Source organism: Lytechinus pictus, chromosome 1 (genome assembly GCF_037042905.1).
Source record: "Lytechinus pictus isolate F3 Inbred chromosome 1, Lp3.0, whole genome shotgun sequence".
Taxonomy (NCBI): Eukaryota; Metazoa; Echinodermata; class Echinoidea; order Temnopleuroida; family Toxopneustidae; genus Lytechinus; species Lytechinus pictus.
This window is the reverse complement of record NC_087245.1, coordinates 18,668,004-18,682,489: the sequence shown is the minus strand read 5'-3', so window position 1 is coordinate 18,682,489 and position 14,486 is coordinate 18,668,004. Positions and strand designations below refer to the sequence as shown.

The 14,486-nt window shown below is 39.6% G+C and overlaps 1 protein-coding gene across 1 annotated transcript in view; it reads left to right on the top strand.

Moving 5' to 3' along the window:
• Positions 1-13,714, top strand: part of LOC129258829 (tyrosine-protein phosphatase non-receptor type 23-like) — a 41,546-nt gene extending 27,832 nt beyond the window's left edge. The window contains exons 15-23 of the mRNA XM_054897070.2: positions 15-202; positions 1,061-4,434; positions 5,315-5,411; positions 6,371-6,573; positions 6,958-7,148; positions 7,616-7,720; positions 9,541-9,679; positions 10,230-10,290; positions 10,676-13,714. Coding sequence (XP_054753045.2) covers positions 15-202; positions 1,061-4,434; positions 5,315-5,411; positions 6,371-6,573; positions 6,958-7,148; positions 7,616-7,720; positions 9,541-9,679; positions 10,230-10,290; positions 10,676-11,484 — 5,167 coding nt within the window. The 3' untranslated portion in view covers positions 11,485-13,714. The remainder of the gene's footprint in view (positions 1-14; positions 203-1,060; positions 4,435-5,314; positions 5,412-6,370; positions 6,574-6,957; positions 7,149-7,615; positions 7,721-9,540; positions 9,680-10,229; positions 10,291-10,675) is intronic.
• Positions 13,715-14,486: the final 772 nt, after the last annotated feature.

Below are 14,486 nucleotides of genomic sequence, written 5' to 3'. Positions count from 1 at the left end.
TTATCTACCCCCAGGCGTGAGGAGAAGATTGGAGAACTCATCAGCTCTTACACTGTATACGATGATCTAATTGAGAAATCAAACAAGGGCATTGGCTTCTATAAGAAACTGGAAGGGACTGTGACCAAACTTCTCAACAAGACCAAAGGAGTTGTGAAAGCAAACCATGCAGAGAGACAGGAGAAGATAAAAAAGAAATATCGTAAGTCTCCCCTTAAAGATGTCAACATCATGTCAACATGGTTATACTATTAAAGCTGTTCTCACAATCTCAATGCAGACATAGATTTGTGCCCAAAATGGAGAAGGTAACATTTAGTTTTAGTTAGAAGTCTAATCTGCAACAGGCATTGTCCAAGTCTTTTTCAATGAAGATCCAGGTTGCACAAGCTGTTCTGTGTAAGCCACAGTCAATCGTAGCACTTTTACGATGTAAAGATTCTGTTTTGACTGTCTAACAAGCTTTTACACTCCATTTGGAAGTAGCTCTCTTTCACCTCTGCATGGTTTTTATGTCCCTTAGTGAAAATATACTACTGTCTAGTATTCACAACAGAAGTTTGAAAATTAAAGATTACCAACAAACATCATTGAATAATTTAACAGGGTGTTTTGCTCATAGGCCTTTAATAAACTGATACTAGTTAATCGTTACTGTAAATTTGGACCATTGAGTTTGATCTGTTAAGAATTCAAATTTAAACAAATCAAACAAATTTTTTCAATCAAATATTACACCATATTTTTTTTCATCAAGATGTATTTTCTGTTTATCATAGGATATTATTGTTCACAGTACTCCATTTATATAAGCACAATCATATATAGTGGAATGTGAGATATGTTTTTTTTAGTTGGAATTGATTTCTGGTTACATCTCTGAATGTTGAAAATTACACAATTTTACACAGAAATCATTGTTTTGATGTGAAGGAAGATATTTTGAATTTTATGTCAATGTTGATGGCACAAGATCTTTTTCAATATTTTGATGCCAATCTTTAGTTTAGAATTTATGAAGAAGAATTTAACAATACTTATTTCCCTTTTTTACCTACAGCACCTCAAAGACCAGCTGCCCCTAAACCAACCCCATCTGTAGCTGGTTACCCAGGGCTAAGTATGGAAGGTTTACAGATTGGTCCAAATGGATTGGTAATAGCTGGACCTCTAGGCCCCACAGAACCAGCGCCTGTTTCTTCTGCACCACAAGGACCTAAACTTTCAGATTACTGGAAGCCCAAATCAGGAAGGACAGCCAAACCGTCTGCATCACAACCTCCACCGAGCCAGCCTCATGTGTTTCCAGGAATGCCTGCTTCTGCTTCACCAGCAGTGTCCATGCAAGGACCTAGTCAGGTACCTTACTCTCAAGCTATGGTACCTGGAGTTTCATCAGCTGGAAAACCTGGTGCTCAACCACTACCAGCCAGTGTTGCAGTTGTACCACCCCAGGTCAGCATGGCTCAGCCACGGGTACCTGTACAACAGCAGTATGGCAGTCCGGGTGGTCAGGGGGCACGACCAGTGGCAGCAGTGCCACCATCAAATGTTGGGCAACCTGTTCCCACAGGACATCCTCAGTCAGGTTTTCCTCCACCATCCCAGAATTTGCCTCAAGGGGTTCGAATGCCATCTCAGAACATCTCACAGAGCCCTCATGCATCTCCTGTTCACCAAAGTAGGGTACCACAGCACCCAGCAACATCTATGACCAGAGAGGATAGTTTTTCAAGTAGCTCAAGGCAAAGTCCTATTCATGTTCCCCAACAAGGTCCTGGAGGTGTGCAAGTCCAACCTGGTCAAACTAATCAGCAATCACAGATGCCTGTTGCTCATCAGCCCGGTGCTGTTCATCCAAATTTTCCTGTGCAAAGTCAGAATTACAGCCAACAGCAAGTTGGACCTAACCAAGTTATGATGCCCCCTGGTGTCCAGCAAGTACCTCAGCTAGCCCAGAGTCCGCACCAACCAGCTCATTTTCCTGCACACCAGGTTGTGAGTTCAGGACAACAAATTCCATCATCTGCTCCTTCCCATTCCCAACAGCAAGCAGTTGTGCCTCAGTCTTTTCAACCTCCTGTGCAGCCTCCTGCATATGGCTCCGAACAGCATGCAAGAGCCAAGGCTGCAAGTATGGGGATGTCATCAGCTCCTACACAGCCGGGAGTACCACCACAGGGGACCCCTCCTTCGTCTTACTCTTCAGCTCATTTGCCAAGTGCAACCAACACCACTCCCAGCCACATGCCTGTAAATTCTGCCCCCAATCAGATACCGAACCAACAACAGCAACAAATCACACCAGGAAATATCCCGCCTTCTCAGGGGGGACAACCTGTCCAAAATAGAGCTCTTCAACCAGGAGCATCTATGATCAACAACCAAAAAATCAGTAACATTCAAATGCCATCTCAGGTTGGTATGCCACAGCATCAGCCAACATTACAACATGGTCAACAAGGAGCACATTTGCAGCAGCAACAGCAGCAGCATTATAGTCAGCAACTACCCAATTCTGGGGCAAGGTCAGTAGTCCCAGACACTCAAATGATACCACCATCATCAGGAACTGGTCTAATTCCACAACAGCAAGGGAACTCTCAAGTGATTAGACCTCATCAACAGCAGTTTCCTCAGCAACCAAAATTCCAATCCCAGGCATCCCAGCCTCAGCAATTCAACACACCACAGACCTATTCTCAAACAGGGAACAACGTCCAGCCTACTCAGCAGTATCATCCACAATCTGCTGCTTCTCATCAACAAGGGCAGCAAATAGCACTACAACAGCAGCAACCACAAAAAGGTATTGTTCCACAACAAGGCATTGTTCCACAAGAACCACAAGTAAACCCTGTACATCAAGTTCCAACAACTCATCAACAGAAGTTCTCAGCAAGTAACCAACATCCTCAGCAAGGATTTGTTCCCCAACAACATCCCAGTCAAGTTCCAATATCTCAGCAGAGCGCTGCAAATGTTCAGGTGCCACACCAACAAGTCTACCACCAAGGCTATAATCAGGGTCAACAGCAACAGATAAACCAACCAGGACAACAACCTCAAAACCAACAAGGACAACATTTAAACCAACCAGGACAACAGCCTGGAAATCAACCAGCACAGCAGCCTCAAGGGTATCAGCAACCATCAGGTGGCACACCTTATCAGTCTTCTCCCAGCAAACATGTGCCTTCTGGTCCACAGGGTGGTACGCCGCATATTGCAAACAATGTAAGTGGACAACAGGTAGCTAGTTCCATACCACACCAGGTTCCTGTTAGACCTGCCTTGAATCAGCAGAATCAACAAATGCCGCACCAGCCTCATCACCAGCAGTTCAATCAACAAATGAAAATGCAGCAACCGCAACAGAACCAACATCGTCCACAAATGCAGCAGCAATATCCTCAACAACAACAGCAGCAGCAGTATCCTGCGCAGCAACAGCAACAAAAACCTGCACCACATCAACAACATCCTCCAACACACCAACAGCAACCACCTACACAGCAGCAGCAACCACCTACACAGCAGCATCACCATCCCAACCAGCAGCAATATTTTCCACAGCAGCAGCAACATCTGTCTAATCAACAACAGCCACAGTATCCTCAGCAACTTCAGAGCCAGCAAAAAAATTATCAGCAGCAACCAATTCCTCAACAACAACAAAGTCTGCAGCCAATGCAGCAACCTAGACCACCAGCACACAACTCTAATATTGTGTCTCAGACCAACATCAGACCACCACTCCAGCAAAATCCTCAGCAGTTGCAGCAACTGTTGCAACCAATGAGTTCAGTGCAGCAGATAACCCAACAACAAAGCTTTGAACAGCAAAGACTACCCCAGCCAGTGTTACAGCCCATGAAAGCCGGTGCAAAGCCTGCAACTGATCTTCTATCAACAAGCCCGGACAGGCAAAATCAACCTCTTAAGGATGTGCTTGCACCACAAAGTGTTGCATCAACCGCAGAGGTGCAATCAGAAGCTACACAACCTGCCACAGATCCAAATTCAAATGTCTCTGTTCTTGCCAGCATTGAAGTGCAGCCACAAAGCACTCCACAAAGTCAACCACTGCCCACTTCAACCCCCAGTGCAAGTCGAACTACAGGTCCTTCATCCACCATGGATATACTGGCAGAATTGAAGCTTCAGCCTGCTCTTTCAAGCCCTCCAGTCATCACCTCTACACCATCTTCAGTGAGCAACCTCAGACAACCACTACCACAAGGAGTGACAAAGACCCCAGACTCTACAACACAGCAACCAGTGTTAGCCAAGATGCCCGGTGATAAGAATCCATATGCTGATAAGGAATCTCTGGAGAAGTTTGTGGAGGAGGTGGAAAGACTGGATAAATATGTAGAGGGATTGAATCGCAAGATGCTCAGTGGACCTACTGTCATTGAAAGATTGTGGAAGGTTAGAAACACATTTATAGTTGACTATTTTATCCATCTTCATAACTGTATACTATTTTATAGAAACCTCTCAGATTACCCAAAAAGAAACCAATTCTCTGCATATTGGGCATTTATTTTTTTTCTTAAAATATGAACAGTAGGTGGGGTACAAAATCAGTCCTTCATCGTGTTTAATATTTCAGTTTTGTAGCATCATTGTATTCAGGTGATTTTTTTATTATATAACCAATAGGTTTTCTCCAAATCATCTTTTTGCTTTTCACCAATCCCCATTCTGTACATGAATAATTTTGTATGAACATCGCAAAAGTAATTTTTACATGTAACTGAAGGTTTCCATGGCAAAGAAGAATAGTGTAGGAGGTTTCATGGAACACCATGTATCTTTCTTGGGCAAATGGAGTTTTTATTTTGATGGTCCTTTTCAGGGCCAACATTTGCCCAAGAAAGATACATGGTGTTCTGTGAAACCTACTATACTTATTTTTACATATGTCATTTCCTGACCAAATACTGAAAAGGTGTCTGACAGAAGTACTATTAACAGATTGTCATTTGTTTTATTTGCATTAATCGTTTCCCTTATTGGTGTTGCTGCTGTGTGTGTATTCCCAGGGGCAGAAATCTCTCCCAAAAGGTAGGGGGACAAGGGGCTGGAAAAATTGACAAGCAAAAAAAACAAAAAACAGAGGGTATCACCCCAAATGTAAGGTCATTTCGACCAAAATACATGTTTTATTTCGATTTTGAATGAAGTATTGTCCCCCCTACTATTTTGAGTAGGGGGGACGCGTCCCCCCTGTCCCCCTGGGAATTCCGCCCATGTGCGTTCCTCACACCTAAATGTTTTATTATCTCTGCTATTGTTATCATAATAGGATCTGACTGATTATCAGGACCGAGAGACACGTCAGTTTTCCATTGCCATCGCTCGTTGTTACTCTGTAAAGAACAGACATCCAGACATCATGCCTTGTAAGAAACTCTTGTTTTTTATAGCCTTGGATCTTCTTAGAACATGGCCTGCTTGACGATATATTGCGGCCTTGTCTAGAATTTAATAGCTTATAAAAAATACAGGAAAGAAAGAGATGTTTATTGTTAATAGTCATAATGAAAACATTTCTGTAAACATAATCTTGGCTCTGAAAGTTTATGGATCTAGTTCATAAAACTTGGACATAAGAGTAATCAAGTATCACTGAACATCCTGTGCGAGTTTCAGGTCACATGACCATGGTCAAAGGTCATTAAAGGTCAATGAACTTTGGCCGTGTTGGGGGTATTTGTTGAATTACCATCCTAACTGTGAAAGTTTATGGATCTAGTTCATAAAACTTGGGATATAAGAGTAATCAAGCATCACTGAGCATCCCCTGTGAGTTTCAGGTCACAAAACCAAGTCAAAGGTCAGTTAAGGTCAATAAACTTAGGCCATGTTGGGGTAATTGTTGAAGTGCCATCATAACTTTGAAAGTTTATGGATAGAGTGAATGAAATGTGGACATGGGTGTAGTTGACAGTCTTAAGTCTCCGTTCAAATGTCATTTATGGTCAATGAACGTGGTATTATGTCATTATATGAATTATGTTTTTGTGAATGATTATTTTATAGTAGTTTTCAAAGTTAGCACTGCTGCTATATTAAATTGCGTAATGCAGGCGAGACTGCCAGAGGCGTTCCACTTGTTTAAAATAAATATCTTTCCTCTTGCTATTGGCAGCAAAATGATGTAATAAAGAATTAGTTTTTTAGCATGATAATGTTTTCTATTTTAGTATTGTACACGTCAAATTAGTTTTCAAGGATGATAATCCTACTGCTGATGAAATAAAGTAGTATACTGTCATACTTTTGTAACGTTTATTTATGGATTGTTCAAAAGTTTATTGTGAATGAAATTGTAAATGGTATTTCATACTGTTGATACCAGATGACCATAACAGGGTGTGTCTTCGAGGCACCAGGGATGACTACATCAATGCTAGTTTTGTCAAAGATGTTGTTGCAACCAGTCCTTGTTTCATAGCAACCCAAGCCCCTCTTCAACCATCCCTGAGTGATTTCTGGTTGATGGTGTATGAGCAGCAGGCTTCACTCATTGTCATGCTGCTCTCAAAACCAACTACAGGAAAGGTGAGTGATTAGGAAAAGGGGAAATTACATGTAGCTTTTGTTTAAGTTGTAGGAATATTGAGGGAAAAAAGACTGAAGATTTAACTTAAATTTGTGCTCATGAATTGTTTACTGATAAAGGGGGTTTAATGCAAATATAATGATGATGATAGTGATGATGATGATGATGATGATGATAGTGTTGAGGATGCTGATGATAATGAGAATGATGGGTGTGATGATGACAATTATGATGACGAAATGAGCGTAATTTTTTAAATAAGTATTAGAGCAAAATAATTCTTTGTCAAACCATAAATATCAAACAACCTTTCTGGACTGTCGTGTTTGTAAGCTCACCATAATATGCCAAACTATAAAATGCATTTATTCTATTCACCACAGGGTTCAACAAGCTTCATCGGCTATTGGCCAGAGGATAAAGGTCCTGCCCAGAAATTTGGTGACATCTCTATCAGCTTACAATCAAAGCGAACAACAGACTACCATGTAGAGAGGATTATCCATCTAACCCATCTACCCACTAGACAGATGAGAACCATCACACACCTACAGTTCACTGCCTGGCCTGAGTTGTAAGTTGTTTCAAATCTCATTGCGCAAAATGTTCATAATATTTTTGTAAAAATATATATATATCTTTGCATTACAATGACTGCGAAGATGGTGTCTCCTCTCCACCTTTTCTTTTTGTATGCAAATGGAACTCATGATCTCATGACTCCATCTGTAGTAATTCCAATTTCTTTTGGGGTGTGTAAGTTCTATCTAAGAAATAAATGGGGTACTAATCTTGATTTAATACTCTAGTTTCATTATGTTGATGCATCATATTGAAAGTTGCCTTACTAACAATCAGAAGGACTTTTGACAACATCCTTTTGAATGAATTTCACTCTGGGGGTCTTTTCCCTTGTAATTGTAACTCCCTTATCCCTATGTCTGCACAGAAATGGGAGGGTAAGAAGTGAAAGGATTCTGAAATTCAGTAAGTTAGTCTTAGGTATGTGCTTGTAAGTGATTCTTCTGTGTCATTTTCTAGTGGAGTTCCAAGTAGCCCTGGAGTACTGCTGCAGTTCATTGATGAAGTCCAGAGTTACCATTCTCAACAACGCAAGACACAGATCCCCATTGTGGTTCATTGCAGGTGAGCAACATACTGTAAACGCTGTTATTTTCGCGGGATTAATTTTTCGCGCTTGACGACTTCAAAACATATTCGCGGGTTCTTGAATTCGCGCTGCACACTCCATAATCACAAAGTCACTTCCTTCTTGCGAATCTTGCCCATCTGTGAATGGTTTTAATTAACATTTCAGCAACGAAATTGTATTTTCTGATCATAACTCTAGCTCTAAAGTGGCATAATTCAGCATTGTTTTGATTCAATCATGAGCTTTTGTGACATTTAGCGCAACTTTTCTTTGCTGGGCGGACATCGGGGAAGGCAAAAACGGAGGCGCTGCTGGCCTGGTATGGACGGCCGAGCACCGGGTAAGGACCGGGGATTACGGCTATTCAAAGTGCATGGGATCAATCAGGAAACATGGCGATCGACCCAAAGTCTTCTTAAAAACTAAACAGATCTAAACACTCACCAATCAAACAGCAAAAGCAATCTATATTTCAACCAAAATCCTAATTTAAATACCGATTTGCGACTATTAAAAAATTATCGCATTGCTTTGGAACAAATTCTCGTGATGCATATGATTTTGGAGCTCAAGCTTGCTTGCTTGAATGCCGCCCTCTATAGGTCAAATTATGCAATCTCTTTGCCAAAACGATACACGCAAATGAACCGCGGTTCAAAACTTGCATTAATATAGATGCTCATAAATTTGCGTGTTTTTAAATTCGCGCTCGCCGATCTTGCCGCGAAATCCGCGAAAATTTCCACTTTTACAGTACACTATAGTCTAGGATAGTTTGGTCGTATTATACAGTGAGATATTGGACTTTTATTATTATGACATGTGTTGGATAGGATAGAAAGAAGAGGGAAAGAGAAATGTTTGGATGTCTGCGAAATCTTGATGGGATTGGGAATGAAGGTTATTTGGTCAAAAGAAACAAGAGAGTGGAGAAAAGAGTTGAAACGCAAGTTTTTATTTGTAGTTAATTGAATTTTTGAATAATGGTCTTATTTGTTTGCAAATGACAGTGATTTGTCATAAAGTGGAGTGTTTGTTGGCTGATAAGGGAGGGATGGAATTAAGTTCTGAATCACAAGACTAATAAATGTTTCATGACCAGAGGCATCTCTGCTCATAGGAAGAAAATTCCTTTTGTTACATATTGATGGATAATATAGGAGATTATCATATTAATTTGTTTTCTTTTGTTTTAATTGACCTCTACTCATCTCACATGTTTGTAAGACCTAATTTTATGTCCGTTTGTCTTCCCTTTTCACTGTTTGTTTATGCACAGTTAAACATGCCTAAGTTGACCCCTGTAGGTAGAATAATCACCCCCATCAAAAATTCTTCAAACCATATTATACAAATGTGTTCTTCTCTAAATTGAACAAACTTCTGTAAACTTCTGTGGAGCCAATGCGGGTGTGACTTAGATGTGACTTGCCTGTATTGCATATCTGTACCCTCTTTTTCTATGAAATCCATGAAAATCCATGTTTTGTTGTTCAGAATAGAAATCTGAGAATAGAAATATTCAGAAAGTTCATTTTGCTCAATTGATCGTGGGCCTGGCAGCCACTGTGCAGCGCCAGATCAACGAGGCTCTAACCGTTAAATGTTGAATGCCAAACAGGGTAGCAGCAACTCCCATCTTTTAACGTCTTTTGGTCTGACGCGGCCGAGGTTTGAACTCTGACCTCCTGGTTGTGAGACGGATGCTCTACCAACTGAGCCAACACACCGGTTTTGATGCTCTATGAATTACACTTTAGAATTGTTAATATTCACTTTAAGAATTGATGTGCCATGTTGCTTGTCACAACAGTGCTGGTATTGACAGAACTGGTGTCTTCTGTTTAGTCTACACTGCTGCTCGGGAAATCAACGAAGGCCACGGGATCACTGATATACCCCAGATAGTCAAGAAGCTACGACTACAGAGGAAATGGATGGTGACAGAGAAGGTAACGTACTGGCCATATTCTATCATTATTTCTAAAATAAAATGAGAAATGGGAAAAAGTCCAGTATTTTTAGTCTACATGATTGGTTTTAACATAACAGAATAGTAATTTTGGATTAAGGGTCAGTGCACTTGCCAATGTAGAAGTGTGTGCATTGCTTTATCAGGTATTGGTGATTTGAAAAGTGGAATTAGTAAAAAGCCATTGTCAGAAGAAATATTTTGGTTATGACCCAAAAAGAACCATTATTCCCATTTGAATCACTTGTTTGAATACAGAATGTCAATTTTTGGATTGATGCATTTGTGAATTCAAGATTATTGTGAAGTATTTTTTTCCCATAAAAATGAGATTTTTTATAATACAGAAATCATATATTAAGACCCATTGTTCCTTTATGAGCTTAAATTCATAAAGTTCTTTTTATTGGACAAGATGATCGTTGAGCTTTATAGCTTACTTCTGCAGAAGCAAGCATTCACATTTTATCTAATCAATGTGTTCATACATGTACATAATTCTCATTGATCTGTATTATTTTCATTCACAGGAACAACTCAAGTTTAGCTATGATGCCATTCTGTGTTATGCTCATCATGCTCTGGCAAAACGTGAGTATTGAAATAATTATATTTTTTTCTCATGTTTCATCACCAAATACCCTGCATTCCTTTCCAGTATTTATTACTTGGTGTTAATGGATTTGTACCATTCTCCTGAAAAAACAGGTATTTAGAGCTGAAGGTATTGGCAGATTTAGGGAAGAAGAGGGGCTTAGTTGAGAACAGGCTGGGGACCCTCTTCCATTTGCACAAGAATTGCCAAGATAAAATTTGGAAATACCTATAAAGTAATTACTGATATCAATGATTATGAAGAAAAAAAATCAATATGCAAAGGTTTAGTTAATTACTGATAGCTCAAACCTTCAATTCAGTGATGGTACTGTGTGTTTTCTACTGACCTTTTGAAGAACACTCTTTTTATTCTGTTTAGGTGGAGTAGCTACAAAGAGTGTAGCAGCTGCCTCTCCCCTTGACGCCAAACTTGCACCCTCGAGGCTCAACTCTTTTGATGTTATCATGGGAACAGACAATGTAGACACCCTCATCTCTCGCATCTCCAAGTTTAGTGTCAAGCCCAACCAGCCTCCCGCTGCTGAAACAGTACAGGAAGAGGTTGTCCCAACTGAGGGTGTTGAAGTAGAGAATGCAGCACCTGCAAGGTCCAATGAACAAGATGGTAATGACCAGCAGGAGACAAGGGACAAGGTGGATGGAGACATAGTATTCCAGGGTATCCCAGACCAGATTACAGGAGACAGCCTCCAGGATCCTTCTAGTAACTCCACCCAAGGCTTGCTCAGTAACACGGGCAGCAGTACTCCATCAGGGATCAGTTCCTTCACGTCCTCTCCGGCCCATTCTGGCCACAAGCCAAAATCCCTTGACCAGCTTCAGGCCAATAACCTTGAGGTCTTCTCCCAAACGCTGCAGAACTTTGTAGCACCGGATGTTGTTGAATCCAGCACCAAACAGGACACAGGGGACAACATTTCGGAAGGATCCGGATCAATGGAAGGACCAAGTTCGTCGCTTCCGTCCATCTTGGCCGATCTTACCCCTCAGAACTTCTCCATGAAGGAGAAAGGTCAGACCAAACAGAAGGTGTCCAAGGCTGATTTCTTGGAAGGGAAGGGAGGGCTCAAGGACAGCATTGACAAGTCTGATCCTGATGATCCCTTCAGTGGCCTGGATCCTATGTGGTCAATGAAGAGCAAAAGCTCAGAACCAAAACAGTCGTGATCCTGTCAAATAAACTGTTGCAATATAAAAGGCAATCGTCTCAAAGTGTTGTATTTATGTTATTTAATTAGCAAATGCATGCGATTGCTATGCTTACATATTGAAACTGGAATATCTGTAACCAAATGTCACTGCTCATTTTTGTAATGTTCATCTTTTTAGTATAAAACCATCATCTTTTTTGTCAATAAAGGCTTGTTCAGACTTAGCACAACAAAGCTTAGCAGAATTTATGTGTACAAAATCAGTTGGAAATGAGGTACCCTCAAATGTTTCATCTGTAGGCAAATTATGGCAGAATAATTTTCTGTGTTGAGTCGGCCAGATATTGTGACATTATTTAAAATGACTACTGTAACAATGAAAGACCAATGATTTAGACACCGTCAAAATGAGGGTCATTATGATGTCATGAGTTAGTCTGCATAACTTCAGACTTTTTTGAAGACTTGAAGTGTATAATTCATGTTTACTAGAATGGTTTGGGCGATGTCTCACTGCGTCTGAACATTGTGAAAACTGTTGCTCAGCTTTTACACATCGTAGGTGAATGAAATTTTTCTTATTACAACTCACACATGGCATTAAGTAGGAATTTCATTTGCTTGCATTGTCACTGATGATATTTTTTTTCTAATTAATAAAATGTGATGGATCTCACATTTAAACTGCCAAATTATATATTCAAGAGAAAGCAATTTTATTATACACTGTCTAGATAGATTGCATATCTATGCTGTTATCTTAGCATCAAGTGAAATTGAAATAAAAAATAAAAATTGAAAGAGCAAAATTTACATCGAAGCCACTATATTGGCCGTGAAATATTGAGAAAACAAACCTATTGGTAAAAGGTTTCATGATATTCATGTGCTGAAAGGTATATACTGGAAGCTTATATTTATGGATGATATATCAAGGTAAACCTTATTTTTGTATTATTTACTCTCAGTGAAGTTTTTTCATATGGCAAGTGTATTAACCTGTAACTTTGCTTGCCTGAATTATCACCCTAAATTGCAAGAAAGTTCACTGTAGGCATAAATTTACATGTGCAGGTATTAAGATTATTTTCCACTAGACCTTCATCCATTGAGATCAAAGAGGACCAGCTAGTCAACCTGGGTGTAGATGGGTGGGTTGAGCTCTAAGGGTGAGCATTGCCCAGTTGGCTTGTCAGACCAATCCATGCCCGGAAGGTTCTGACACAGTTTGGATTGGATGGTAGTAGCTGTCGGGGACTTGATGGCACTGCTTCTACCCAACTGCAGTGATTCTGTCTGCCTCATATGAATTGGCCTTCGTGGACCGCTGAAAGCAACTTTGTTCTGTCCACTGCAGTCAGCTCCCAACTGTCAGGCCTATGTTACAGGCCGTCTTTGAAGTGCTAACCATGTTTTATTTTCACCGTGCAGTGGTTTATTGGGAAGGAGGTGGAGCAAACGGTAGGGTGATATATTACATGACTGTAGAAATATGCTGTATGTCAACATTCATATTTTTGTTTCTTCTGCCATCAATTTAGGAGATACATTTATCGTAAGGTATATGCTGGCTCAAATCATAGTTGCTTTAGTAGGGGTATATGCAATTTTAGTGTAGATATTGTTCATCCATAGTTCTAAAATGTAGCAATTGTTCATCGCTTCTATTTATAGTAATTGCTGGGATGATTGGTATGGGGGGGGGGGGTAGGGGATATATGTAAACAGGGCTTTGTACTTGGTAAATGAAATTGTTTATTGCAGGCTTTCTGTCTAGGTTGGATAGGGTTTTTATTTCTTGTTGCACATGCTGTGCACCAAGGGACTTTTTTTACATAAACTTCACTATCCAGTTTGTTAATGAATATCTATAGATAGAGTACCGAAGTGATGTCACAAAACTCTTTTTGCGTTTCAGCGTTTTTGATACCATATTTTGGTAGAGCATGATGAAAAATCCTACCTAAATTTTGTGGGAATCTGTCCATGGGGGCCTTAGATCTGACCTCATAAATACATCGACTTCAGTGGGGCTAATTATTTATTCATGAGGTCATTTTTTTGGGGGCCCCATGGACCGATTCCCACCAAATTTTGGTTGTGCTGGTTTTTCATCATGCTTACCAAGGTATGGTATAAAAAACATTCACATGCAAAAATGGAAATTTGATGACGTCACACTTCTCTCAAAATGCACTCGAGATTAAGTGAAGTGTTCCATACTGTACAGACTTTATGCGTTTCAATTAAAATTATGTTTTATATCAATTTCAGCACTCCAAAGAGATTCAATCTATATTGGTTTCAACGAGTTTTCATAGACCCACAAAATTGTTTCTCTTGAGAAATGTATGTTATATATTCAAGTAATATATGTTATATTTTCAACATCTTTCATTTAAATTGTGTTGTTAATATTTTTCATGTATATAGAAAATATTTGATTTTGTGTAACAAATAAAAAATCATTTAAATAATTATGTGCAATTATATTTGATACTTATTGTATATTGAAGTTTCTGTTATGTTTTTGTAAGTGCTACACTTAATAGTAATCATGCTTTTGGTGTAATGTTGGCAGATAATATATGGTGAAATTGAGCATTAAATGTTGCACATTACATTATAGATTAACATGTATTGTGGCTACTTTGTTGTGAAGTGCCAAATTCTGAAATTGGAATAGGACTTATCAAGGAAGAGATACAAGATCATAAGGAATGATGTAAAGCAGTTGAAATGAACATAAATTGTTATACTGAAGCAAATATATTCAGCAGCAGGGAAACACTTAGATGGGGATGGGGGGGGGGGGGGATTTAGCCCCCAAAATGCTCAAAAGAGCTCTGGAAACTATAAAAAAAGGAGCCCTTGAAATCCCCATTCAATGAAATTTTGCAGATTTTAATAGGCAGTTAGTTGTGAAAATTTGCCCATGAATTTTTTATTAATAAAGAGTCAAGAATGGGAGTAAAAGTGCCAAATTTGATAAAAAAAACATTTGACATTTAGTTCTTA